Below are 24663 nucleotides of genomic sequence, written 5' to 3'. Positions count from 1 at the left end.
AGAAATGTGATAAATAAATAAATAAATAAGCTGCATCTTTTATTGGATTAAGGACAAGTGCTTGGTTCTGTGTGGCTGTCAAAGACGGCACAGTAGGAGTGGGCCCAAACTTTGGGATGGAACTTTTAGGGGTAAGATGGGTGCTTTATGCATCTACAGTATTTCATTCTGACTCTTTAAAAAGTATTTTCTTTTTATATGCAAACTAACTTGGAATTCATATGTGCTGAGAGGTCAACCACAGGTCAATAAATAGAATAAAACGGGCAGCACAGGACTTAATATACTAGAGACGAGCAGATCAGATATTCTGTATGCATCCCCCCCCTCATCTTGGAGCACTTTGAATTGAATGGATCTGGTCCCAGTAGGTGTAACCCGGAAGAACCACGCCGCCTGTAAAAAACTGCAAAACTGTACTCTTTATTAATGTTTAACGAACAACTCATACAACGACACACAGAGTAAAAAGAGGTCTGGTTACAAAGCAGGTTTTTTTTAAAAAAAAAATACTCCCAACTTTAAAATTGCCCTGCTCCTTAAAATACTGAAGCCTGAGGCTGCAACCCACACTCACCTCCAGGGAGCGATTCAATTTAAGCGGCCCTCCTTCCAAACTGAGGTAGAAATGCGTGGCAACTTTCTACTCAGGAAGACTAACATGGAGTCGCCGTTTGCCCTTAAGCCAATTCCCTTCGGTTTCTTCTTCTTCGGCTTCCCCGCCACCTCGGCTTTCCCGACTCCACCGGCAGCCCCGACGCGAGGCGACGCTCGCTACCCAGAACAAGGCCAACCACCGCCGCAAGATCTCCGGGGCTGCACCGCATTGGCAGCGACCGCGCTGCCGCAGCCCGACGACCAGGAAGTTCCCGTGGCCCACCGAGCCAGGCCAGGATTTCGTCACGTGACGCAGCGCGTGGAGCCGCGCAAGCCGCTCAGCTCGGGTCCACTTCCAGCATCTGCGGCCGCCGCGGAAGAGGCAAGCGGGGTGGCCGCCGCGGTTGTTATGCCCGCGCCGCGGTGGATGCCCCTCCCCTACTCCCCGGCTCCCGCGGGTGATTTCCTCGCCATCCGTTCCATGCAGCCTCTCCACGGCGGAAGCATTTCTGCTCCAGGGACGACGGCAGAAGCGTGAGACCTGCCTTGCCGTCGGCTTGCTTGCCTGCCCGCTTTGGATGGTGCTTTTCCTGGCCCCGTGGGTGCCGCGGGCGGCGGGACTAATATGCTCACTCGGATGAGGTCTGCCATGGCCAATTTGGTGGGAGGCATCGTGTCTGGCAGTTCGGGCTCGGAGCCCGGCGGGGGCTTGGATTTGCCTCCCCGCTTTCCTTACGGCAGACCCGAGTTCCTGGGGCTCTCTCAGGACGAGGTCGAGTGCTCCGCCGATCACATCGCCCGACCCATCCTCATTCTCAACAAGGAGATCAAGCGCTTGCCCTGGACCACGGGATACGCCGAGTGAGTAGCCGCTGGGGGTGGGCCGGGCCGAGTGGGGGTGTGTGAAGGCAGGGACGCTCCCTGGGCCCTCGGTTTGCCACGGTAGGGCTTATGGGAGGCGCCCCGTACATGTAGTCTTTCGGGCAGCGAGGACGCTGCAGCCGCAGAAGGGGGAAAAGGCGACGGCCCGGTCACCGGTTTGGTGGGAAGAGGGCTGGAAGAAAAGGGGGGCGGGGCGCTACTTTTCTGAACTAAAGGCAATGCTTAACTTTCCAAATGAGTAGCGCTCAGACCGGCTTGGAAAAAGAATCTCGCAAAAGAGCTAGGAAAAACCTGTTTACTAAATATCAGGTTCAGTTGAAATTTCCTTCCCCTACAAGTCGTGGAGTAGCTATTGTATCTGTCATTTTTCCTTCAGTGAGAGTGAAGCATAGCTGGTACATCAATCACTGCAGTGTGCTCCTGGCTTTGATTCATCCTTAATTTGAAGCAAGGCCCTTTATCTGTGTGTAGTTTTGCAACCTTGATACTCAGTTCTGTATCTGTACTTGCATGGAAGCAAGCCTCATTCTTAAATTCTTAAGAACATATGTAATACATTAAAGTGCTTACTTTTGGCATGTGGTGGGTAATTGTTTTTGCACATATGTGCCAAGCAAATGTACAACTTCTTATAGTAATATTACTGGAACCTTTAGAGAGGGAAAATACAATAAAGGGGAAAAGTGAACCCAAAACAAAAAATCTTGCCATTAGATAGTTCATTTTTATAAAACTCCATCATAGAGCAGTGCCCACTGTTTTGCCTTTGCTTTTGTAGTATAGCATTTAGTCCAGCAGTTGGTGTCTGTGAATTTTTAGGGGTGGATAAGATGTTCTGAGAGTATTGTGTGTTTGTAGGATGATTTAACATAGCTTTATTTTCTGTTTTGATAATGGCAAAATGGTATTTAGCTAAAACAAGCCTCCAGCCCCCTTTTCACGCCTGTGCTGCAATGATGATATCCAGAGTGTTTGCCATTGATCCCTTTCATTCTCAAAATTTTCCATCTTTCCTGCACACAATCCCTTGTCACTGTGGAAGGTGTCCTCCAAAGGTGGAATGAAGGAGACTACAGTCTTTGCTGATTTTCCTTTTCCCCATTCTTCACTTTTCTACTACATGTCTTTTAAAATTATTACTTCAAATGATTATAACCTTTCCTTAAAATTAAAGTTCTAAGTTATTGCAATTGTTTTAATATGATGAGAATGAGATGCAGCTTTTCAACTGGTAGCAAATGCCTTGAAAGTCTATTGGTTTAATTTCTGGGGCTTTAGAGATTTCTGAAAGTTTAGTCAAGGAAAGACTAAAGGCAGACTGTTTTGAATTTCATGGTTACCAAATCTGATCCATTTGATAGAATAGAATAGAATTTTTTATTATTATTTATTTATTTATTTATTTATTTATTTATTTACATTTATATCCCACCCTTCTCCGAAGACTCAGGGCGGCTTACAGTGTAAGGAAATAGTCTCATTCTATTTGTATATTTACAAAGTCAACTTATTCCCCCCCCAACAATCTGGGTCCTCATTTTACCTACCTTATAAAGGATGGAAGGCTGAGTCAACCTTGGGCCTGGTGGGATTCGAGCCTGCAGTAATTGCAGGCTGCTGTGTTTTAATAACAGGCTATCTTACAGCCTGAGCCACCACGGCCCCTTTTATTGGCCAAGGGTGATTGGACACACAAGGAATTTGTCTTGGCGCATATGCTCTCAGGTTACATAAAAGAAAAGAAGTACTGTATGTGCATGGTGTCTTTTGTTGAAAATTTGGAGTGCTAAATTAGTAGAAAAGATCATACTTTCTCAGTGGCCAATAGAAGAGCAACATACGTAATTTGGAATAAAATATAGTAATCAATTTTTCTCTGACTATAATAGTACAGAATGAAAAGTTCAGGAACTTTTCAAGCACATTCTTTTAAACACGATTTATTACATTGGAGTGTTGATATAGTTTTAGAGGCTTACCTTCAAAGATCACCAATCATTGACTAACTTGAGGCAGAGGGCTCCCTCTTATCACAGACAAAGCTGTTCAAGATGTTTGGCAAAGAAAAAAATTACAGGCAGATGTGAGGGCATTTTTATGAGGGGATCTAATTGTCCATTCAGTGGAAAAATTCCTTCATCCATATCCTTGACATATATGCAAGGAATGGCTTTATTTGACCCAGTGAATGATAGTTTTTAAAATATGGATATTGGTCTTCTGAGCGATTTTTTCAGGTATTTGCCTAAACAATTAGAGCTAAGGAATAGTCACACTAAGTTTGCCCCTTTACTCTTTCTTGCATATTCAGGCATCTGAAAAAGTTCTGTACTTGTTTACCGCTTGAAGACAGCACTCCTTATAATTTTGTTTATTATTGTGCAGGTTTATGTTTAGTGAGTGTTCCTTTTGAACTTATTTCTTTGCATATTATAACAGATTCTGCAATAAAAATGTGGAAAATGGAAACATTTCCTCTATATATACTCAAGGGTAAGCACAGAATTCTGAATAAATACATACGTAATAGGCTAACTCTATATCCAGGGTTCAGAAAACCTAATGCACATAATCACCATGTTTCTATGGGTGAAAAGCCATTCATTATTGTCTGCAAATGCATCCATTTTGTCTATTACTGCTTTATTGTTGCTCCTCATAGGGACTGTTAAGCAAACTCCCTTGTGACTCACAGCACATAGTTCCAGCTTTTAAGAGATGATTTTTCTACTGTATTGTATCCTCTGTATTACTGTCAAACTTCCATTTTTAATAGCTCTTATAATTTGAGGGCTATTAATAGTTCTCTATATCTATTTTATGCAGTCTCCTGCTCAGCAATTATAGCAAATGGATGTTCTGCTCTTTCTTCATCTTAAAGTGAATTCTTAAAAATTGGCAACATTTATTTTGATTGCACAGCTGTTTGATAAAATTATTCAAAGATTTCTAGTTTTTTTATTTTGTGCGTTCCTCTGTAATTTTCTGGCATTTCCAGTCTATTCGCATTTATTGTCCACGAAGACAAAAATGTTTAATTCTGTTATTACTAACGTCCATTTCTCATTCAACAGCAGTCTGAGAGCTGCAGAGGAACCCTCGACTTTTACCATGTTCTATCATTATAATTAATTTTTTGTCTTGAAGATGAACCTTTATTGCAGTTGTTTTGGCAGACAGATAAATTGAGCTTTGTCAAGCTTTGACAATCTGCCTGCCCCCTTTCTATATCATAATGAAAAAAATATAGTAGTTAAGTTTATTTTTATTCTAAAGATAATGTTTAATCAGATTTTATGCCAAAATCAATTCTGAATTGTTCTGCAGAAAGTGTCTTTATTTCCACATCTATATTTGAAATAGTCATTTTACGAAATAATTCTGGAACAAAGCTATTAATGGCTTTGTGTCCTTGATGTATAGTTGAGAATTAATGTATCATTTCATAAGTATGTTTGTATTGAGTATTAAGATAAGCGTTGCCTGGAGTTTGGAGGTTTCCTAGCCTCACCTGGGTACTTTCTGGAGATTGCCCAAATTTAAAAAAAAATCCGATCTAGCCGGTTTTTTCACCATATTTTCTGAGCTGAAAACTTTATGATGTCATTGAAATTAGAGGTGACTTATTTCTAGGGGAATTCATGGGCAAGTGCATTCTGTTTTTGGAAAGTGATGCTTTGATTAAGACTATTAAGATAGGGCTACTTTGCTTCACTTTCAAAAAACCTTGTTGCATTAAGCAGGAGACCTAATGTCTACTCCCTGTTCTTTATTTTTGTTTTTAATACTGATGTTTAAACAGGCTTTAACTATAAATATTTGAAATATATGCATTTTTATAAATGATCCTCTTAATAACAAATACTATGATTTATGCTCTGATTGATTCAAGATATGATTTTTATTTACCATAACGAGATATTAAAATCTATCTAAATTGTTTGTGTTTGTGTGTTTTTAAAGGTTTGTTTAGTTGTCCTTAGGGACTACTTTGCTTTGCACTAAGCTGAACTGAACTGTGAGTTGTTCACATATGACTAGATCTTCCATCTGTTGAGAGTGGAGGAGGTTATGTAAGTACAGTTGGTGAATTTAGTGCACTCAGAACGGCTTTTAATTGGCTGTTTTCTGAAATGCTAAAAAAACCAATTTAATGCCATATTACTAAGGATAAGACAAGAAGTAATGTAAATCATAGGAAGAGGGATGCAGTTTCCTTGAAAGTATTGCATTTTAAGAAAGGGCAGTAAGAGATTCAGCCATATAATGTCGTGTTAATATATAAAACTGATGCTTACAATGGGTGATTGTTTGCTAAGAACCTGTTTGACAGAACAGCTTGCTTAGTAAGGGTTCTTCCTGGATTTGCCAACAAACATTTGGCTTTAGAGAATGTTTACAATAATAAAGCAACAGACAGTTCAGAATAGCCTTTATTTTCTGTTGTGAAGTTAATCCATTTTATGCACAAATCTGGAAAAGTATAGAATTCATGCACACTAAGTTGTTTGGGGAGTTAGCAACTAATGATGAGTAAACCGTTAAACCATGGTTGATTTGAGACTTGTATTGTCTTCATGTACTTGACCATATTGGTTTGGCTTCATATCTTCCAAAGGATATGTAGTTTGTGAACAGATGCAGTGTAATTGTTGAAGTATCATTTTAGGTGTAATAACTAAAGAATTTATCTAATTGGAGACTGATTTTTGACACAAATATATGGCTAATTAAGTGGGTTTAAAACTTTTTCTGGCTTTATTAGTTAAGGAATTCTTAAAGGAGATACACAACCCATTTCAGTACTTAATATATAATTTTGAAGAATTTGGACATGTATTAATGTAAATCTGTATCTTTGACAGCAGAAACAAAATCTACTTGGATATGATTTCCTGTACACCATTGTTAAAAATCTCGGTATAAATACAGTAATTTAATCAAGTTTGTTAAAAAAAAACCTGAACACAGAATCTTTGTTGCATGTTTTTTGTTTGCCAATCATGATAGTTGTTAGATTGTCAAAGGAATTTCATTTTTATTGTCTTTATTTCTTGCATTTCATCCAAAAGCTCCCCATGACTTTTATGGAAATATTTATTTTATCATTATAGCAACTAACCTCATGTGTAAATTTCCATGGCTGAATGTGGACTTATCCTGAGTTTTTATAGTCCTAATTCATAATCTCAACCACTACACTACCATGAGCCCTTTCCAAGGAAAACTATGTATTTTCAGGGTAATTTTACTCTCATTGATTATAAATGGATCTCTTTGTGAAAAGCTTCAGCATATATAATTTATATTTTACCAGAACCTGGTTCTTTCCTAGATAGCAAGCGTGTTTTACACACAAGACCTCTCTATACTTGGCGCTGTCCTTGAAGACTAAACAAACTTATGTGTATCTACTGGACAGTTTCCTTACTGATTAATTTTGTTGTAGGAGCTGCATTAACTGTTGATATGCTTCCATGTACAATTCAAAGTGTTGTTTATTACCTATAAAGCTCTATCTCACTCAATGCCTGGGTATCTATGAGACCATCTAGCCAAGATAAGCTTTGCCTGATGACTCTGAGTGAGCAGAAAATGTCTGTTAATGATCTCCAGCTACTAAGAGATAAGAGGGGAGGGCACCTGAAAATGGGCATTTTCTGTGATGGCTGCTCTTCTCTGAAATAGCAAAGATGCCCCACATTTTCATGACCACCAGGTATTTTATAAGAACTTTACTGTTCTAAAAAGTCTTTGGAATTTGACTTTCTATTGGTTCCAGGTGCAAATGCTGCTGCTATAATAATAATAATAATTATATAAGATTATTCTTTGGTTTTGTTACATATACTGCATTGTTTAATTGGCTGTATTGTTGGTGTTGTATGATGTATAAAGTGTCTTATATCAACGAATAATCTATCTTTAAGAGATTTCCTCAATGTGTTGTTTTCCAGATAGGTTGAAGATTAATTCTCATGATCTGTGAGTTGACCATGATGGAGAAGGTTGGTCGTCTATAAGATATCTTTCAGCCCATATCATTTTATACCTTTTTTCCCATAATGCCATTTTTATTTTTGTTCTTAAATCTGTGGATTAAAAAAACTCAGAAACTTACAATGTAATGAATAATTTCTTCAGAATAATCTTTATATGCATATTTAATATATTTAAATTTCCAGAAAAATCTCCTGAATCAAGAAGTTCTGTAAACATTTCTAAAGTTACATAAAAAGAATAGACAAAATTTTATTTATGTGTGCTTTGTGTTGCAGAATTGTTTTTGTTAGGATGATGATTCTTGGCAATTTTGAAGATGTGGAATGAGGCTGGGCATTGCTTCTTGCACAGGATCTTTTAACAAGGTTCTGTTTATTGAGCTTTTTAGAATTATGAAGGCTGCTTTTTCATGATGTGCAGTACAAGCAAGGAAATTCATTTCTACTTTACCTTCCTGTAATATTTTTATTTCTGTCCCACTGTCAGCATGCTTTATCCTTTCTCTTCTCCCTCCTCAGTGATATTGCTTATATTATACACTCCAGTTGTCATTATAGATTCATAACTGTTTGATATTAATTATTGCTACTTCTCTGTGTTACTAATGATGGCTGAGTAACATGATTTGTCACCATAAACAAAACTACAGCCAAATGAGACATTACCTTTTGAGAATGGCTGCTTCCAGTTCTGACATCAAAGCATGATGTCAAAGGAAGAAGTAAAAGAAAATCTCATTTAAGATGTCTGTGCCTGTGAATTTAGGTATTATTGCTTTTCATTGATCTGCATGCTAGTTAGCAGCAACATGTAAATAAATGCTCAAATGGAGCTGGATAGATAGAAAGAAGCTCATATTTGTGGAAAGCATTGTTGCTGGTACTAGAAGCAGAAGTCTAGAAGTCTGCTAACTTTATTAGTAGGTCTGGAGATGTTCAATTTAATCATTGTAATGGTGTTTTTAATGGAGTTATAATTGAGTAACTAAGTGATTGAAAATGATATTCAGAAAAACTAGATGCCTTTTCTGACAAAAAGGGATGGAAAATAGCAAATTTTTAAAAATAAGCTGACATCTCTTATTGAGGTGTCATTGTCAAGGGAAGCTTAGAGGGCTTTCTCATTCGTTTTATAAAGTTAAATCCATGCTGTTTAAGAGCTTAGTATTATGCCTCTCTCTCTTTTTTTTTTATTCAAAAAGTTTTACAAAAATTTTTTCCCCCTTTCCCCCCCTCCTCTCCCCTCCCTTCACAACCCCCCCTCCCCCGACTTCCCGGAACGGGCACAAGGTATAGTTAAAAATAAAACAAACATATGCTAAAAAAATTTCGTCCCAACTTAATTATACCCCTACAATCATCAATTCCTAACTTCCCCCAAAAACAATCAAGAATAATACATCATAATCATTCAAAAACAGTCTGATAACTCTTAGTCTGATATCTACGTTGAATATAGTCAATCCATTTTTTCCATTCCTTTAAGTATCTTTCTTGCGTATTGTCTTTCAAAAAGGCTGATATCTTCGCCATCTCAGCCAAATTGGCAACTTTCAATATCCATTCTTCTATTGTTGGTACTTCTTTTTTCTTCCAATATTGTCCTATTAGTAATCTTGCTGCAGTTATTAGATTTAAAATCAATTTAGTCTCAATTACTGTACAATCCGTAATAATTCCCAACAAGAAAAATTGCGGCAGGAACTTTATCTTCTTTTTCAAAACATTTTGTAAAATCCACCAAATTTTTATCCAAAAGGCCTTTATGTCCTTACAAGTCCACCAAATGTGAAAATATGTAGCGTCATCACAATTACATCTCCAACATTTTGCTTGCATATCTGGATACATACACGATAATTTTTTAGGATCTAGATGCCATCTATAAAACATTTTATAAAAATTTTCCTCAGATTCTGTGCCTCGTGAATTTAACATTTCTAACCCAAATTTTTTCCCAAGTTTCCAATAATATTGGCTCCTGAAAATTTTGTGCCCACTTTATCATACAGTCCTTTACCAAGTCCCTTTCAGAATCTATTTCAAGTAACACATTATACAATCTCTTTATATGCTCCTGAGACTGATTTCTAATTTGCTTTACCAAATTTCCTCGTTCTGCTCTATACCAATTTTCTGATCTCCCTTCCATCTAGCACGTAGTTGCTCATATTGAAACCAAGTATAATTTTTCCCTTCCTCTCTTAATACTTGCAGAGATTTTAACTGCAAATTACCTCTTTCAGTATACAAAAGATCTTTATATGTAATCATTTCCTGATTCTGTTCTATGTTTATATTTTCTATTGTATGTCTAGGACTTGCCCATATAGGAACCTTATAATTTAGTTTATAAGAGTATTTTTTCCAAACACGCAGAAGGGCATTTCTTAGCACATGATTTTTAAAGGCCTTATCCACTTTTTTGTCATAAATTAAATATGCATGCCATCCATATAGCAAATCATAACCTTCTATATTCAAAATTCTGTCCTCTGTTAAATTAAACCATGCCTCTCTTTTTTCACCCTAGATGGTTGGAGAAAAAAAGAATAGCAGCTGCTATTTTACCAAGCAGGATCTGGAAACTAAATTTGCTTTCAAAGTCTATCCAGTAGAGTTTACAAAACAGCACCTATTGGGTCAAAAGCCCTATTATCTTATCTGCTTCATTTCACACTAAAGCATGATTCTAGTTAACATTTTTAACAGAGATGTTTGTTATGCAGGTGTACTATCAGTAAACCGGGTTGTTGACAGAAAAGAGACAAATCTAATAAAAGGAACCTCTCCTAATCAAACTCGGGACTTTCCTAAGTCACTAACCTTTCTCCCTGTCAGTGGGAATGCCAGTCAGATGCGTGGCTTTTCTCTCCTGTCTCTGTGCAAGGACCGAGTTTGCTAATTCATTTAGCTCCGCCTCTTCCTTTCCTTCCCCAGCTTTTCGACTCGGTCTCACAGAGGACAGTTGCATCTACCCTGCTCTGACTGAGCTTAATTACTTAATTGGTTTTCTTCAGCTCCTTTTTAACACCTTTCAGGAGACTTAAATACTGGCGAGAAGGGCTTTTGTCTGAAACTGCCGAAGATCACAGCTGCGGTTCCAATCTGCCGGCCGGCAGATCGGAAAGGGAGATTGCAGCAGGAGATCTCCTCCTCTCCCTGGGTGCCCATTTTTCTGGCTGGGAGGGAGATTTTTGCTGCAAAGAGAGCCTTAACTCTGCAGCTTAAAGCGCGAGGTTTGAATTCCGCGCCTCCAGCTCCGATCTTCATCGGGAGCCATTTAATCCAGTGATCCTGCAGCCTTCCCAACTCAGCTGAGGATCTCAGATCGTGGCCACAGCCAGGCAGGAGGGCCGGTGATTACACATAAGAGCCCTTATTTCCCATATAAGGGAAATGGTTTTTGGCACCTATTTTGGCCATTTTAAGTCAGCACTTTCCAAAATGGCGGACGCTGACTCACACCAAGCCTCCTCTTCCAGAGGGAGATCCAGGCACCACTCTGACCCCGGGGAAGGTTCCTCTAGGGCCCAATCCACTAAATCAAGGGCCAAAGCCCCCAAAGAAAAGTCCTCCAAGCAATCCAAAGTGGAAGAACGAAGGCCCTAGAGAGAATGATTAATAAAGCGCAGCTTCAAGCTGCTTCCAGACCTGCTTCCCCTCTAGCACATACAAACCTATCTGTTTCTCCTGTAAGTGGCCTCAGCCCAGCCAGGGCTTCACCCAACCAAGGAGGCTCCACTGCCTGGTCCCCAGATTGCACGGCTTCATCCAACCAACATTCTCCATCGAGCCTAGACCCTTTATTGCAGCCTCTGCCTGAGCCAGTTATCCATCCCATTGCAGTCCAGCCAGTAGCTCAAGCAATCCCCCCTGTGGCTCCTTCGAGCTCGGGTCAAGGTGTTTCTCTTGCACCAGAATTCCAAGTGCCTCAAGCATTTGGTCTGATGATTTCTGAGGCCATTAAGCAAGGCCTGGCTCAGTGCCTTAATCAGAGCAATTCTCCTTCCAGAATGGATACCTCTCACAGGGCTGAGCAATTCCATCTTTCTACTAACCTGGAAGGATCTGGCACTTATCACGAACAAGAGATGAGGGACATTTCTCAGATGAGGAAATCCTCAGGGAACAGTCCTTGTCAGATGACGAAGGTTTGGAACCTGTTGTGACTCGTCCTCCCTCCTCTCCTCAGCCGGGTCCCTCCCGTCTCCTGTAACCGGGCCTGTTATCAGACTCCGAGTCTGATAATGAAGATGAACGGCCTGTCATGCCTCCAGCCCCCGGCCCTGGCCCCATGCCTGGAGAGGATTCCAGGAGTGAACAAACAAGCCCGATAAACCTCACTCATACGGCGTGTGTTCCTTTGGCTCAGCCGTCAGAGGAAGCCAGCCCGGTATTGGAATTGCTCGGGCCTACTCCTTCTGACCCCTCCCTTTCCCAAACAGCAGAAGACAATTCAAAGTGGGAGGATCCTCGCTTCCGGAGATCTGAGAGGTGACGCCAGCAGAAGGAAGGGAGGGGCAGGCCTGGATAAATGTTGAAGTCATGGAGCCACACCCCACAGCTATATAAAGGACCTGCTTGTGGCATTCCAACCTTCAGTCAAGCAAAGTCTTATCGAGTTTGCTAAAGTCACAACTTGGACTCCTGCCTGCCCTGATAAACCTCGAAGGGACTTGGCAAGCTGCAGAGGCTTCGTTGCCAAGTTTGTCACGGACTTCCTTGACTCATTCGTCGGAGTGGGGGGTGGGACACGACAGAACCGGATCTACCCTCGTTCATTGGCCTTTTCAAGCCACATATGTTTCAATTTTTGTTGTTTAAAGCCCCAAACACCACCAAGTTAGGGACCTCTCATGCTTCTCAGGAAGCTCAGTCTGACTTGGATCCGGCCGCGGCTCTTTTTAAGGAACCTTCCATTGAAACTGAGACTGTTCCATCTCCTCAGCCTTTTCAGGATGTGGTGCAACGCCAGTGGGCGATTCCCGGGTCGGGTCCCAATCTGAACGGACTGGATAAAAGACTTTACAATGTCGCTAATAACCTGAATAGTATTTTACAGGTCCCTACGGTAGATGCGCCCATAGTCGCTCTGGCATCTTCTGCACCGCAGACAGGTTCTCCTGACGAATCGCTCCGGCTGGAGGATAAACGTGCAGAGAGGGTTCTGATCAAAGGCCACCAGGTGGCCGCCTGGGCAGTCAGGGCTTCCACAGCATCATCCTTTTTCGACAGGGCTTCATTGCTATGGCTGAACCAGCTCCAGGCTCGCATTCCTACCTTTGATGTCCGCACGCACCAGGATATTAACAAAATCAAGGCCTCTTTAGAGTACTCAGTGGATGCCACGCTGAATGCTGCCAGATTTGCGGCCAAAGCAGTGGGAGCCTCTGTCACTTTGAGGCAACTTTTATGGCTCCGCCAATGGCAAGCCGATGCCCATAATAAGTGGCGTCTTGCCGCATCCCCTTATTCTGGGGACAAATTATTTGGAGCTCCTTTAGACCCTCTCCTAATAAAGATGAAGGACAAAAGAAAAATCCTGCCTTCCGTGTCCAGAAGAATTGATTACCGCACTCAGCAATATTCCAGACCTTAGCCCTTTTGTTCCTCAGATTCGGCTTCCAACCAGCAATGTAACCAACGTTACTTCCCGTCCAGCGGCTTCCAGCAGAACACCAACCAGGTCAGACAGGGAACTAGGTTTCCCCCATGTAAGTCCTTTAGAGGGGGCAGAGGACGTCCCTTCAGGCGTTCCAAGTAACCTCCTTTCCCTACCAGTTGGAGGTCATTTGGCCCACTTTGCACCCAACTGGGACCTCATAACATCAGATTCCTGGGTCAGATCCACCATTCGACATGGCTTCACTCTAGAGTTTTCTGCCATACCCCCAAAGTTTTTCATTCGCTGTCCTGTTTCCCGCATTCAATCATCTAGGATTCTGATAGAATTGGCCATTAATTATCTCAATTCTATCAACGCTATAGAACCTGTCCCTGCGGAACAGAGAGGAATGGGATTTTACTCCATGCTTTTTGTAGTAAGAAAATCCTTGGGGGGCTGGCGGGCAATTTTAGATTTAAAATCCCTTAACCGGTATATCACTTATCACCAGTTCAAAATGCACTCACTCACCTCAATTTTGGAGAGCATCTGCCCGGGGGATTTCTTGTCGTCCATAGATTTGATGGAGGCTTACCTCCACATTCCTATACACCCTTTCCACCGACAGTTCCTTAGATTTGCTTACTCTGGAAAACCTTTTCAGTATAGGGCTTTACTGTTTGGTCTATCCTCGGCCCCAAGAGTATTCACAAATATTCTAGCAGCTCTCATAGCTCATATACGCTCCTGTTCCATCAGGCTTCAAGCGTATTTGGATGACAACCAGCTAGACAGGATCTTAGGAACACTATTAGGTTGCTCCAGGAACATGGCTTCTTGATAAATTGGAACAAGAGCCATCTCTCACCCTCCACCCATATTTTACACTTAGGCACAGAGATAAATTCCTCCCTATCCTTGGTGTTCCTTTCCCAGGAACGACAGGCCAACCTGTCGGTCTTAGCCAATTGTTGTTGTCTCCACAATAAGTCTTCCCTTTTTCAACTGTCCTAATTACTGGGCAAAATGGTGTCATCCTTTGGGATCGTTCTATGGTCTCACCTACATTGAAGGCATCTACAATGGTTTCTCCTGCCACACCAAAATAAGCACCGCAGCTCTTCTTCAGTGATGGTCACCATTCCGCAAGACATTTGGGACTCCCTACGTTGGTGGTCGTCCAACACCATTGCCAAGGGCAGCCTCTTCAGGAATCAACACACAGTGACTCTCACCACAGACGCCAGTCTCGTCGGCTGGGGTGCCCATCTGGGGACCCACATGATCCATTTCAGCAGCTCATATTTCAGGTCACCTGAATCTCCAAGGCCTCCTCCCTTTGTCTGGCGAGGTGGATTAGGGCTATTATTGCCTCAGCCTACAACCAACAGGCTCTTCCTCTTCCACAACACATTTCAGCCCACTCCACCAGGAGTGCGGCGACCTCTGCGGCCTGGAACACGCAAGCATCATTGCTGGAAATTTGCAAAGCGGCCACCTGGTCCACACCAACACTTTTATCAGGCATTATTGCCTAGATGCGTACGCATCCGCTGACGCTGCATTTGGTAGAAGGATGCTGCAGCAGGTCATCATTGAATAGATGGAAGGAACTATCGTCTTCCCACCCGGAGAGGACATCAGCTTTGGTATGTCCCACGCATCTGACTGGCATTCCCACTGACAGGGAGAATGGACGTTGGCTTACCTGAACGCCCCTTCTTGGAGAAGTGGGAATGCCAGTCAGCCCCCCCTCCCCCCCAGGTTCCTTCTGGATGTTGGGGTGGGTGGCTTCTAACTGTTTCTCGTTTCAGGTAGACACGACAGTCTGCTACACACCTTTGCCGAAAAGCTGGAGAAGGAAAGGAAGAGGCGGGGCTAAATGAATTAGCAGACTTGGTCCTTGCATAGAGACAGGAGGGAAAACCCACGCATCTGACTGGCATTCCCACTTCTCCAAGAAGGGGCGTTCAGGTAAGCCAACACCCAGTTTCCATGATGGTAAATTAGAATTAGATTTTTTTTTTAAATTGGCCAGGTGTGATTAGACCCACAAGGAATTTGTCTTGGTGTATATGCTATCAGTATACATAAAAGAAAAGATACGTTCATCAAGAATAATAAGGTACAACACTTAATGATAGTCATAGGGTATAAATAAGCAATCAGGAAACAATATCAATATTAATCGTAAGGATACAAGCAACAAAATTACACTTATGAAGTCATAAGTGGAAGGAGATGGGTGATGGGAACAATGAGAAGATTAATAGTGCAGATTTGGTAAATAGTTTGACAGTGTTGAGGGAATTATTTGTTTAGCAGAGTGATGGCGTTTGGGAAAAAATTGTTCTTGTGTCTAGTTGTTCTGTGTGCAGTGCTCTATAGCATTGTTTTGAAAGTAGGAGAACTGTATGCCTTTGATCATTAGCATTTTACTCTCACAGGAAAAAAAATAAACTCTTCCCTTTTTCGCTTGCAAGAGGACTTCTGTGTTTAATTCTTGACTCAGTCATTATTTTCTTCGTGTCTTTGGTAAGGCTTTTTTTCCTTTAAATTAATTGTGGAATAAATTAGGACAGGGTAATAGCAAATAAAATGGCATGAAAATATTAATCCTGTATCTGACAATAAATTAATTAAATCCTAAAGTAGGATATTCATATAAATCTTGCATATAGCTATCCAAATCCTTTTCATCTAAGCAGCCAACAAAGTTGAACCCTATATGTTTACAAATCTACTCCAGTAGAGATTGTAATTGTTGGGTGACATATGTTTAGCAATCTGGAATTCATGTTAAATTCTGTCCTGATTTAGCATTATGCTAAAACTTTTTATTAATTTATTAGGTAGTATTGTTTTGAATGTTGATTGAATGCTAAGCTAAGAAGTTCCAGATCAAGAAATGCAATCCACATCCTGATGAGTAGCTACATCTCTCAATTATGCAGAGATTACCCAACCCTTCTCCAGCTGATTGATTGATGATATGCCATCAAGTCCTTTTCGATTTCTGGCGATCACATAGACTTCTCCTCTAAGAAAACAAAACAAAACATGGAGATTTCTCTACCAGTTAGCAAGAGAAAAAAGGTTTGAACATATTTTCAACAGTGACAGAAGTATAGAAAAGCTAGAGAAAGAAGCTGAGTAAGGATTGCAGATAACTTTGGAATCACAAAAACTTATAGCAATTCAAGGAAGAAGAGCATCATTTTGCTTCAGAAAGTATTCTATAGGCAAATTGTCTAAGAGATATTAGACCATGTGTGATTTGTGTGTTGGTTTAGAACTAATTCTCTATCTTTCTATGCAAGTTAGGCATTTGTTTTTATTCATACTCTAGAACAATGGTAGTCAACCTGGTCCCTACCGCCCACTAGTGGGCGTTCCAGCTTTTGTGGTGAGCGGTAGGGGTTTTGTCCAATGCTGAAACACTTTCCTTTTTTTTAATTTAATTGACTTTTTAAAAAACTTTCATAGCATTATTTAAAAACATTTTCATTAGGTTTTCATAAAATTCCCCATGACAAATATACTATTTGTATTGCCCGCGTATAAGTTTAGTTCACGTTACGTAAGTAAACTAAATGGCGCTATAGTGCGACCGCAAACAAGAGCCTCGTCCCAGAATAGCTCGCGCATCTCCCCCACACCACCCAGCTGTAACAGACAAGCAGAGCTGGTAGCCTTGCCCCCCCCCCCCCAACCCCAATCCACGATGTGTGAGAGGCAGTGGTGGGATTCAGCCAGTTTGCACCACTTCGGGAGAACCGGTTGTTAACTTTCTGAACAGTTTGGCAAACTGGTTGTTGGAAGAAATCATTAGGGCAGAGAACCGGTTGTTAAATTACTTGAATCCCACCACTGGTGAGAGGCATGGGCAGACGACGATACACGGCACATTACCGTGGAACCGGTGGGCAATAGTAGAAAATTTTACTACTAACAGAGTTACAAAAGTGGGCGGTAGGTATAAAAAGGTTGACTGCTCTAGAATATGTAATATTAATTTGTGGAGTTCTTGATGCTCTCTGAGCTTGGTTGTTTGCTTGCAAATAATTAATTGTCCATTAGTGTAAAGGAGTATGGGATTTTCTGTATATACATGCAGTAGTTTGCCTTCTCAATTTTGATTAGGGTATAGTTTCCTCTTTGGTGATTCCATGGTTATTGTTTTCTACCTGATTGTTTGCCTGCTACTGGTCCATGTTCATTTGAGTGTTGGCTGCTGGAGGGGATGTGTTCTAGTGAATTTGTTTCCTTCCTAGTTTTATATTGTTTTTTGAATGGTGGGTAAATATGGAAATCTCTGTGTATCTATTGATGACTGATTTGGCTTAATCTAAGCAATAATAGTTTCGCGGTTAAAACTGTATTTGAATCTGTCCAGTTGTTCTTAGATTATTAATTAAAATTAAAATTAATATCATTAACATTTGTAATAGAGGAAATCAATGCTTTGGTCTGCTTGGAGAATTGGATTTTATTTAGCTATTACCTATTTCTTTAAGTTGTCAGTTTGAGAATTCTATTCTCAAATCATGAGTTTGAGAATTCTATAGTTTATCTTTTTCAGCACTGATTATTTGCATTTTTAATATGTGAAGTTAAAAGAGAAGCTTGTGTTTTATCTTTTTTTAAACAAAGTTTCATTTTATTTATTAACTTTATTTATATACTTATACTTAAGCATGGAAAACCAAAGGTACAAGTACAGATTAGTGAAACCTTGCTCAAAAACAGTAATTGTAAGAGGAACCTTGGATCAGTTAAACATGAGTTAGCAGTGTGCAGCAGCAGCGAAAAAAGCTAATATAATCCTTGGTTGTATAAACAGAGGCATAGAATTAAAATCAAGTGAAGTATTAGTATCACTTTATAAAGCCTTAGTAAGGCCACACCTGGAATGCCGCATCCAGTTTTGATCACCACAGGACAAAAAAAGATGTTGAGACTTTGGAAATAGTGCAAAGAAGACCAACTAAGATGATTAAAGGATTGGAGACTAAAACATTTGAAGAACACTTGCGGAATTTGGGTTTGGCTAGTCTAGAGAAAGAGACTGGACAGTCACCTGTCTGAAATAGTATAGGCCAGGATCTTCTGCTTGAGCAGGGGGTTGGACTAGAAGACCTTCAAGGTCCCTTCCAGCTCTATTCTGATTGATTGATTGAATGAATATTTCTGTTGAGTTTGGCTTGTCTTCTGTGGAGAGGGAAAAGCTGAATGATTTAGTTACATTCTTGTATATTACAAGACCAAGAAATTATATTATAAACATTATTTCACTGTTTGTATTTTTACCTTTCAACTACCAGAAAGGCAGCACATATTATTACAACCCTACCTCTCATATATACTAGTGTCAGGTGAGTGCCCATGAAGCATCCTCTGGAAGACAGATGTTGGCAGCAGAAACTACTAAATTATTATCAAACAGATAAGTGTTGTATTTAAGGTATAGAGACTCAGAGTGCTTCTGGGAAAAGGTTTACCTGCTTCTCAGTTCTCAGTATCCCTGATGCTACAGCTGAATATCAACATTAGAATAAGCATCTAAAAAATAGTGCAGCACATATGATTTGCTGAATTGCTATAATGAGACAGAAAATCCTTTAAAAGGCACGCGTTGAGATGACCCTTGATGGCTGCAGAAAAACAGTAATTAATTGGGCCACATTTTTGCTCATCTTTAGACAAGGAAGGAAAATTTATAAGTGATTATTGGATTCCTGTGAAGATTTGAAAAAAACTTAGGTGTGCTGATTAGCATTCTGTTTTAATGATAAATAATTGAAAGAGCCCCCTCAAACCTTGTGTTGTGTTTATTGTGAGATCAGAAGACTTGGGTGATGACAAACTTGGTTTTTTACAAATGCCAAAGAATAACATCTCTCTCTCTTTACGTTTTGTGGTACCTATTGTTACAGTTGATCATGGCTGTTTTCCTGCAATAAATGCAATCTTCAGAAAAGTAAGTGATAGGATTTCATTTAAAAGTCCCTGTGATAACCACCTCTCAAAGTGGTTAGGTCATTTGATTATCAATTTTTTATGATAATGGATATTTATAAATTAATCTCACTATTATATGGTAAATGGGTTTTATTTAAAAAAACCTTTTCTAAGTCCTACTACTAAAATTGGGATTTTGAATAATTACTGATGGCTTTTCCTTCTGTATAATTACCGTATTTTTTGGACTATAAGACGCACCCAGGTATAAGATGCACCAGGATTTCGAAGAGGTAAACAAGAAAAAAGGTTTTGCCCTCCTTGGCCCCCAGGAGCACTCTGTAGGTCTCCCAAACCCTCTGCAGGCCACGTTTTTGCAAAAATGGGATGCGCGGGGTGGGGTTTCAAGAGGCCAAAAATGGCTATATTCAGCGTATAAGACACACCAACATTTCCACCCTCTTTAAGGGGGGGGAAAAGTGGTCTTATACTCTGAAATGTACGGTACTTTCATTTATAAGTGTTAAAAATGGAGCTTAGCATTCTTATTTCTTACAAACCTTCAGTTTCAGTTTCAACTGTTACTGTATGTAGACTGAGGGGGGACAGTCTTGTGGGCAGTGTAGACTTCTGCTTAATTTCAAAATTACAATCCTTCAGTAACAGTGGTTTTATGTTTACCACTGGTTTTATGTTTACGACCAGTAGCCTCCCATCGACCTGTGCACTCCCACGGGGAGGATCTCCTCAGGGTCCTGTCGGCCAAACAATGTCGGCTGACAACCCCCAGGGGGAGGGCCTTCTCTGTGGGGGCTCCGGCCCTCTGGAATGAGCTGCCTCCAGGGCTTTGTCAACTTCCCGACCTCCGGACCTTTTGCCGCGAGCTGAAGACGCTTCTGTTCCATCGCGCAGGGGCTAGCCTAAATGCAGTTTTAAATGGGGTTTTTTATTTTTATTTTAGCTTTTCTATGCCATATATTGAATCAGTTTTTTATATTGTTTTTAACCTGTATTATATGTATTTTTATTGGCTGTAAACTGCCCTGAGTCCTTCGGGAGAAGGGCGGTATACAAATTAAATAAATAAATAAATAAATAAATAAATAAATAAATACCAAGCAGCTGATCCTTTGATAAGGAATAAGAACACAAATACAAAAGAAGGGTGTGTTTGTTGTGTAAGAGAAAGAAGAGCTATAAGATCTGTCTCTCTTTTGTCCTTGTCCTTGTCCAATATTGTTTTTCCTCAAGTGAAATTTCTGATAGATTACTCCTGAAGGAATCCAGCACATTTTTCCATCTTTGGTGTAAATGGAGTCATTTACTTGAGGCTCATATGTAGCTTTGACCATGTATTTACATACAGCATGAGTGATTATTATTAATAAAATGCAAAGATTCATGACCAGTAGTCCTGTATATATTATTACCTACTGTAGATATTAATAATTACCTTGCATGTTTAAATAATAAAATGAACAATTGGCAAAATCTATCCTGAAAACTAATATATAGATCAAATTTCTACAAAACAGGTTGCCATCTGTTCATATTGTGTAAGAGAATAATTATTTTTCTTGGATTACATTCAATCAGGTTGCATAATTTTCACCCAAACTCGCATCTAGTGTTTCCATTATTACAGTTCTCTGGTGTATATATAATATGCAGCAATCTCTAATTATTGAGTCCTATTTTCATATAACCACATTATGATGCCAATTCATACTTTCATATATTTTAGCCACTTAATTTCTAATTAAACCTATATGTTTATTTTTCTATCTATATTTATCAGTTCCATTACAGAAAACAAAGAGTATTTTCATTCAGATCTCTTTTTCACATCAATCCATTTCTCATAGCTTCACAAATATGAATCTGTTTTTTGTTCATTTCATTTGATACATACTACTCCATTTATTCCTCTTCCATTTCAGTCATAATCTTCCATATACTATGGTTGTTACCAGAGGTTACCAGTCTATATTACATATAGAAACAATGCTGGATCTCCGGTAGTGACATCACAGTGAAGCGGAGCCCCATTTCTCCACCTGATTTTGCCTGTTGGGAGACATTTAATGGTCAAAATTAACTAATAAACCATAAACAGATTCTTTTGATTGCAATATATGCTGTAAACAATAAGCAGGAGAATTTCATAAAAGATTCCACAAAAAGATAACCAAAATGGACTATGAAAACATGTATGGTAGGGGACTTCAACGCAATTATGGACACCACAATAGATTACAGAAGCAGTAAAAAGGTAAAAAAAATAAAAAGGACACTCCCCAAATCCTTTTTTGAAATGACACAAGAATTAGACTTACAGGATATATGGAGAGAGCTAAACCCAAAGACAGACCAATATACATTCTATTCTAGACATCAATCATGGTGAGAATAGATATGGCATGGATGTCATCAGAAATGAGAATAGACGTCCAGGAGGTAGATATAGAAGTGAATATATGGGCAGACCACAATCTGTTAAAAATTACATGGAAAGGACAAAAGAAGAAACCGAGATGGCCCCTGAATCAAACTATTTTAAAAGATAAGGAGTTCACACAAACAATGGAAAAAGAAATGGAATTTTTCTTTAAAGAAAATAGAAAAGAAGAAACAACACTGCAAACTGTTTGGGACATGGCAAAAGCTTACATGCGAGGATTAGCGATGACATATATAGCAAGAAAAAGTAAGAAAAAGAAACAACAGCAAAATACACTACAAGAAGAACTTAAAAAACTGAAAACAGAATTGCAGAATAATCCACAAAAAATAAGATAAATCAGAAACATAAATTAAACCTAATAATACAAGATGAAATGGCACAAAAAATTAAAATGGCGAAACAAAACTTTTTTGAAAATGCAAATAAGCCAGGTAGATGGCTAGCATACAAGTTGAAAAAAGAGAAAGAGAAGAAAGTGATTTACAAACTGATAGATGAGAAGGGAAGTCTTCATCACCAGAATGAAGTTAAAATAATCCAGGAATTTTTAGGGAAACTTTAAGTCAAAAAAAATGTCAGAAGATACTATAAAACAATATTTGGAAAAAACTGGTCTACCTAAAATACTGGACACAGTGAGAGTAATGCTAAAGGAAAGAATAACAACAATGGAACTAACAGAAGCAATTGAAAGAAAAAAAAACACAATAAAACACCTGGACCAGAATTTACAAGAGGCACTAGGGTTGTCAATGCTGGAGGTCTATAATGAAGTGCTATTAAAGGACAAGCTCCCTAAAATGTGGACAGAAGCATACATTACCTTAATACCAAAGGAAGATTCAGATCCTCAACAAATAAAAAACTATAGACCAATATCCTTATTAAATCTAGATTATAAAATATATGCATCTATAATTTCAGAGAGATTAAAAAGATTTCTAAATGAATTTACACACCTTAATCAAAATCGTTTCCTACCTAAAAGACAACTGAAAAATAATATTTTATTTTATTTATTTTTATTTATTTATTTTATTATTTTATTTATTATTTATTTATTTATTTTATTAGATTTATAAACCGCCCTTCTCCCAAAGGACTCAGCCAAAGTAAAAAGAAACAATGTACAGTTAAAATAAATTAAAAAACTTATTATACAGTGTGGCCGAAATTAAAATAGTTAAAAATCTAAAAGACCCCAAATTAAAACTAGAAAGAAATTTAGAATTTAAAACTAGACAATTTAAGAAAGCCCCGCACGAACAAACAGATATGTTTTCAGTTCGCGGCGAAAAGTCCGAAGGTCAGGTATTTGATGTAAACCAGGGGGAAGTTCATTCCAAAGAGTAGGGGCCCCCACAGAGAAGGATCTTCCCCTGGGGGCCGCCAGCCGACACTGTCTGGTGGACGGCACCCTGAGAAGGCCCTCTCTGTGCAAGCGTACGGGTCGGTGGGAGGCATGAGGTAGCAGCAGCATATAACAGATATAAGTATTATATATGAGGATTATTGTGAATGCATTGGAATATTATGAAATTCATTCTGAAAAACAGCACTGATCTTCTTGGATGCGCAAAAAACCTTTGATAATATGAACTGACAATTCATGATTTCTAGATTTCTAATTTCTAGATAAAGCTCTGCGCATGCGCAAGATGGCACGGCTCTGAAGACTCGGCTCCGGCGTTGAGAGGCCCCTCCGATGCTGGCGATGCCTCGGTCGCCCGTTTAGCCGCTTGCTGCCCCCGGCCCGGTAGATCTTACCTCGGGCAGCCGTAGGAGAGGTCTCTGGGCTTTCTCACATACATGGCTACCAAGAACGAGGCCGGGTAGGCAAGCGGTGGATTCGGGCGGCCATGTTTTTAGGCTCGGAGGTGGGGCGATGAGTCGGCGTTTTTTCGGCCGTTTCTCGGCCGATTCGTCTTGCCGGCTGGCCTCTAGCCTCTGGCCCGTTTCCCGGCCCTCTTCTAAGTATGGACTCCGGACTTTTTGGGTTATAGCCTTTCGGGCTCTAGCCTCTGCAACTTGGACGATCTGGATGATAGCAGAGGTATTACATCTACCCTTATTATTGCCATCTGCCTCGTTGCCATGGTTTTTTGGCTTTCTCCCTGCTGCCGGACTGTGGACTTGGCAGCCTTCATATCCCCCAGCCTCTCGGAGAGGTTTAGCCTCTTATATGGGCTTCGCCTCTCGGAGGGGGAGGTCTGGAGAGACCTGGCCTCTGGAGTGGTTAGGATTTATCCCGGCCATGTCTGGAGGTGGTTGTTGGAGGACTGCGGGGAGATGATGGAGGCATCCCGGAGTTGTTCCCCTGTAACCAGTCCGTGACTGTGACTGTGATAACATCACCCATGCCCCCCTCGGCCTTTTTGGGACTTCTATGGCCGTTTGGTCCTATTAGGACTTTTTGGGGAAGACAAGGGATTTATCTGGGGACAGAGGAAGACGGAGGAAGACGTGGCCAGAGACTGGATTGCCATTTCCCCTCACCCCCGGTTCCAGGATGCTTGGACTATGCACCGGACAGAATACCACCTAGACTGTCATTCGGTGCCAATTGTGGTTCCATTCTTTGTCTGCCCTCATTCTGGACTAGTACCATCTGTTACCATCTTGCCATTCGGAGATGGAACCTCTATTTTGCCGATTCTTAGTCTCAGCTGCTACGCGTTATACTTCTTGTGAACTCTTGCGCCTGCGAGGTGCCCCCGCCTCGCAGGAATGGCCCTCCTCGCTACCGAGGGCCGGCCTCCATGACGGGTCTTGGGACCCACAGAGGTGGCATGCGAAAAAGAAGAGCTTGTGGGGTTTTTTAGAGAGGGAATTTTTAAGGGGTGGGAGGGTAAGGGCGGGTAATGGGGGTAACCCGTCGGGTAGGGGGCCAGTTCCTGCACATGCTCGCGGCGGTTTTTCTCTATCAGGTTCGGAGGTTATGGGGGAGGAGTGTGTTCCTATCTGTGAGGGTGGTTCTATCGACACGGTAAGTGGGAGAGCAGGTATGGCGGAAGCGAGGGGTCATATCAAGTACCGGGAGCGCGTGCTCGATGTCTGAAAGCGATCACGCGCTCCGACCCCTTGGACTTCTCCCGTTCCCCGGATGGTCAGGATCCTCAGAGCTTGGGCCTTCGGTTGATGTTGTGCAA

General features: G+C 40.5%; 1 protein-coding gene across 2 annotated transcripts in view; it reads left to right on the top strand.

The window, feature by feature from the left end:
• Nucleotides 1–901: 901 nt before the first annotated feature.
• PPM1H (protein phosphatase, Mg2+/Mn2+ dependent 1H) overlaps nt 902–24663 on the top strand; it is a 95386-nt gene continuing 71624 nt past the window's right edge. The window contains exon 1 of one of the 2 annotated variants that reach the window (XM_058189733.1): nt 902–1458. In XM_058189733.1, coding sequence (XP_058045716.1) covers nt 1223–1458 — 236 coding nt within the window. In that variant the 5' untranslated portion in view covers nt 902–1222. The remainder of the gene's footprint in view (nt 1459–24663) is intronic. The other variant, XM_058189735.1, reaches the window with a different exon arrangement.

This window comes from Ahaetulla prasina, chromosome 7 (genome assembly GCF_028640845.1).
Source record: "Ahaetulla prasina isolate Xishuangbanna chromosome 7, ASM2864084v1, whole genome shotgun sequence".
NCBI lineage: Eukaryota > Metazoa > Chordata > Lepidosauria > Squamata > Colubridae > Ahaetulla > Ahaetulla prasina.
This window is presented reverse-complemented; position numbering and strand designations above follow the sequence as displayed.